General features: G+C 44.3%; 1 protein-coding gene across 1 annotated transcript in view; it reads right to left on the minus strand.

Annotated features, from left to right (window-relative positions):
- Positions 1-684: 684 nt before the first annotated feature.
- Positions 685-3,891, minus strand: part of eif4a3 (eukaryotic translation initiation factor 4A3) — a 9,647-nt gene continuing 6,440 nt past the window's right edge. The window contains exons 9-12 of the mRNA XM_012817724.3: positions 3,581-3,696; positions 1,945-2,052; positions 1,616-1,743; positions 685-963 (exon numbers count right to left, since the gene is read on the minus strand). Of these exons, the coding sequence (XP_012673178.2) occupies positions 947-963; positions 1,616-1,743; positions 1,945-2,052; positions 3,581-3,696 (369 nt within the window). The 3' untranslated portion in view covers positions 685-946. The remainder of the gene's footprint in view (positions 964-1,615; positions 1,744-1,944; positions 2,053-3,580; positions 3,697-3,891) is intronic.

Below are 3,891 nucleotides of genomic sequence, written 5' to 3' on the forward strand. Positions count from 1 at the left end.
CCTGCAGAAGCTAAGGGTTTATTCCAACACGTGGTTTAGTGGCAAACCAGGGTGAGTTCACCCAGAGGGAGTGGTAAACCTCCTAGTACAGGGGTTTTCAACTGGTTTTGTCCCAGGGACCACCATTCTGACCAGAAAGTAATCCGCGGCCCACTGATGTGCCAGTGATTCCCAAAACATTTTACAGTCCCGTACCCTTCTTTTTCATGTTTGTAACCACCGCCGCCGCCACGCCCCCTCCCCCTGCACACATATTCTGCCTATAATACTTTGTAATTTCTTCGCTGAATATGGGTCTACATCAGTATTTTGGGCAATGCGACTTGGCTATTCAGACATAAATATGTCGACGGGCCCAGGTATATTTATAATAATAAAAAAGTCAATGGTGAACTGATCAACATAGGCTCATGTCGCGGACCACCAGGGGGCCACGGACCCCTGGTTGAAAACCCCTGTCCTAGTAGAAGAGCCCAAACCAGGGTGGGTTCACCCAGAGGGAGTGGTAAACCTCTTAATAGAAGAGCCCTAAGGCTTCATACTCCTAGCAAAATAAAGCCACAGCTTTTAGAAAGTTTACCACTTATTCTAAGTCCATCTAAAGTCCCAAAAAAAAGTTTGCAATCTGAAAAGAAAAACACACAAATACAGAGAGAAAAGAACAACAACTTAAGAGGCCAGACATGGGTGACAAAAGTTTTTCTTTATTTACAAAACAAGTGAAACTCACAAAAATGCCCTCCAAAAAGGAGCACAATCCAAATGCAGCAACAATTCCAGAATGGCAAAATTAATCCTACTTAAAAAAAAAAAAAACGACAGAAGAAGTGGTAAATAAAACACAAACTCTGGGGAAAATAAAATTAGAAACCAGCTTGGGGAAATCAAAGACAAACTCCCGGGTTGGTCAGGGGAAGGCGAGCAGGAGCTGGCGCCATCTTCTGATTTAAATGAGGTCCGCCACTGGAAGACAAAAGTGCGCACATCAGAATGACACGTTTGGGGCCACAACTCAAAACAGCCAATCAGATCTGGGGCTGGGGGTATAGGTACACTTTAAAGTTTATACTTGCATTTCTTCTACAAGTATACAATATTCTTACATACTAACTTCTTCTACAAGTATACAATATTCTTACATACTAACTTATTCTACAATTATACATATTCTTACATACTGACTTATTCTACAAGTATACATATTCTTACATACTAACTTATTCTACAATTATACATATTCTTACATACTGACTTATTCTACAAGTATACATATTCTTACATACTAACGTCTTCTACAAGTATGCATATTCTTACATACTAACTTATTCTACAAGTATGCATATTCTTACATACTAACGTATTCTACAAGTCTGCATATTCTTACATACTAACGTCTTCTACAAGTATGCATATTCTTACATACTGACGTCTTCTACAAGTATGCATATTCTTACATACTGAACGTCTTCTACAAGTATGCATATTCTTACATACTAACGTCTTCTACAAGTATGCATAATCTTACATACTAAAGGTAACTGCAGACCATATAAAATGAGATGTGAATGTGACGGTACATTGGGCCAGTCTGGGATGAGCGTCACGTCACACTCACCGTTCATGGGCATTTCGTCGATCTGTGTGGAGTAGTACTGCTCAATGTCTCGCAGGATGCGGATGTCGTCGTTCTTCACAAAGTTGATGGCCACACCCTTGCGGCCATAACGACCCGATCGGCCAATCCTGTGGAGGGACACAGGGAGATGGCACACTGATCAACCAATGAGCATCGCACCACATCTTTGAGATACATAATGAACTTGTCTGACAATTAAGTTTAATGTATTTTTACTTTATTAACTTAATAACGTTTATAATGTGAGTTTTATACCAGCAGCTAATAAGACTTCCAGAGCCTCTGTCTGGAGGTGTAGAGGGTCATACCTGTGGATGTACAACTCTCTGTTGTTGGGGAGGTCGTAGTTGATGATGAGGGAGACCTGGGGCACATCCAGACCTCGGGCCCACACGTCAGTGGAGATCAACACTCGGCTAGAGAGAGAGAGAGAGAGAGAGAGAGAGCGAGAGAGAGAGAGAGAGAGAGAGAGAGGAAGGAAGGGGGAGAGAGAGAGCGAGGAGAGAGAGCGAGAGAAGAGAGGAAGGAGAGCGAGAGAGAGAGAGAGAGAGAGAGAGAGAGAGAGAGAAGGAAGGAAGGGGGAGAGAGAGAGAGAGACGGAGAGAAAGGAAGGAAGGAAGGGGGGAGAGAGAGAGCGCGAGAGAGAGAGAGAGAGAGATGACAGAAACACACACAGATAGAGGGGGAGAGAGAGAGAGAGGAGAGAGAGAGGAGAGAGAGAGAGAGTCATTTCTCTACATACATACAAATATCTTGCATGCGTATTTTCCCAATCAGTCCCATCTTCTCTTAAAACAAATTCAGAGAGAGACAGAGGGAGAAAATAAGGTGATGGAGATGTGATGGAGATGTTTTTCCCTAAAAAGAGACTTCATTGCACTGTATTGGGATAACAGGAAGAACGAGTATTGGGCCAATACTCTGCTCATATACTGGTACTCATGAAAAGAGTCCAATTCCGCGCACCGATACCACTTTATGGCTACATTACGTTAAACTTGAGGCTGCGGTTAGGAGGTGTTAGGTCAATTTTCGCTGCCCTAACAAATTTGCCAAAAACAGCTGGCTAGGAGAAATTGATGGCACACCGGCACTACTACAGTATTCAGTATAAGCAAGTACACAAATGTAAGTACTCGTAGTCTTCCCGAAAGGAGGGGTGTCAGTGCTTTCCTAGCAACACACTAACACAGTCAACGTGAAAAACATCTCCCCAGGTGGACAGATTAATGGCCATTTGTAATCCCTTCACTGGACCAAAGCTCATTTGTTTTCATGGGCTACACTGTTCTGCTAGTTCACTGTTCTTTTCCCATGATGCACTGTTCTTTTCCCATGAGGCACTGTTCTTTTCCCATGAGGCACTGTTCTTTTCCCATGATGCACTGTTCTTTTCCCATGATGCACTGTTCTTTTCCCATGATGCACTGTTCCTGGACCACATGCCTGCCCACCTGACTAGTTCCTGGTTACCAGGCCGCCCGACTGACTGAACCTGATGTAAAAAGGTTCCTGGCTACCAGACTGTTTACCCGCCTGACTGAACCTGATGTAAAAAGGTTCCTGGCTACCAGACTGTTTACCCGCCCGACTGACTGAACCTGATGTAAAAAGGTTCCTGGCTACCAGACTGTTTACCCGCCTGACTGAACCTGATGTAAAAGGTTCCTGGCTTACCAGACTGTTTACCCGCCTGACTGAACCTGATGTAAAAAGGTTCCTGGCTACCAGACTGTTTACCCGCCCGACTGACTGAACCTGATGTAAAAAGGTTCCTGGCTACCTGTAACTGTTTACCCGCCTGACTGAACCTAATGTAAAAAGGTTCCTGGCTACCAGACTGTTTACCCGCCCGACTGACTGAACCTGATGTAAAAAGGTTCCCTGGCTACCTGTAACAGTTTACCCGCCTGACTGAACTGTAGTAAGAGGTTCCCTGGTTACCTGGCTCCGGAGCGGAACTCTTTCATGATGGACTCGCGCTCTTTCTGGGGCATGTCTCCGTGCATGGACGACACGGTGAAGTTGGCTTCCCTCATCTTCTCAGTCAGCCAGTCCACCTGCGCGCACACGCACACACACACACACACACACACCACACACACACACACACACACACACACACACAAAATCATCAACAATGGCAGATAGAAAAAAAACAATCCATAATTGATAACGAATTGCCATTTGCCAATTAACGCCATTAACGAACGCAGATAACAAATATAAGGCCATTTAAAACCTTAGCGTGTGTT

The sequence above is a fragment of the Clupea harengus genome, chromosome 24, assembly GCF_900700415.2.
Source record: "Clupea harengus chromosome 24, Ch_v2.0.2, whole genome shotgun sequence".
Taxonomy (NCBI): Eukaryota; Metazoa; Chordata; class Actinopteri; order Clupeiformes; family Clupeidae; genus Clupea; species Clupea harengus.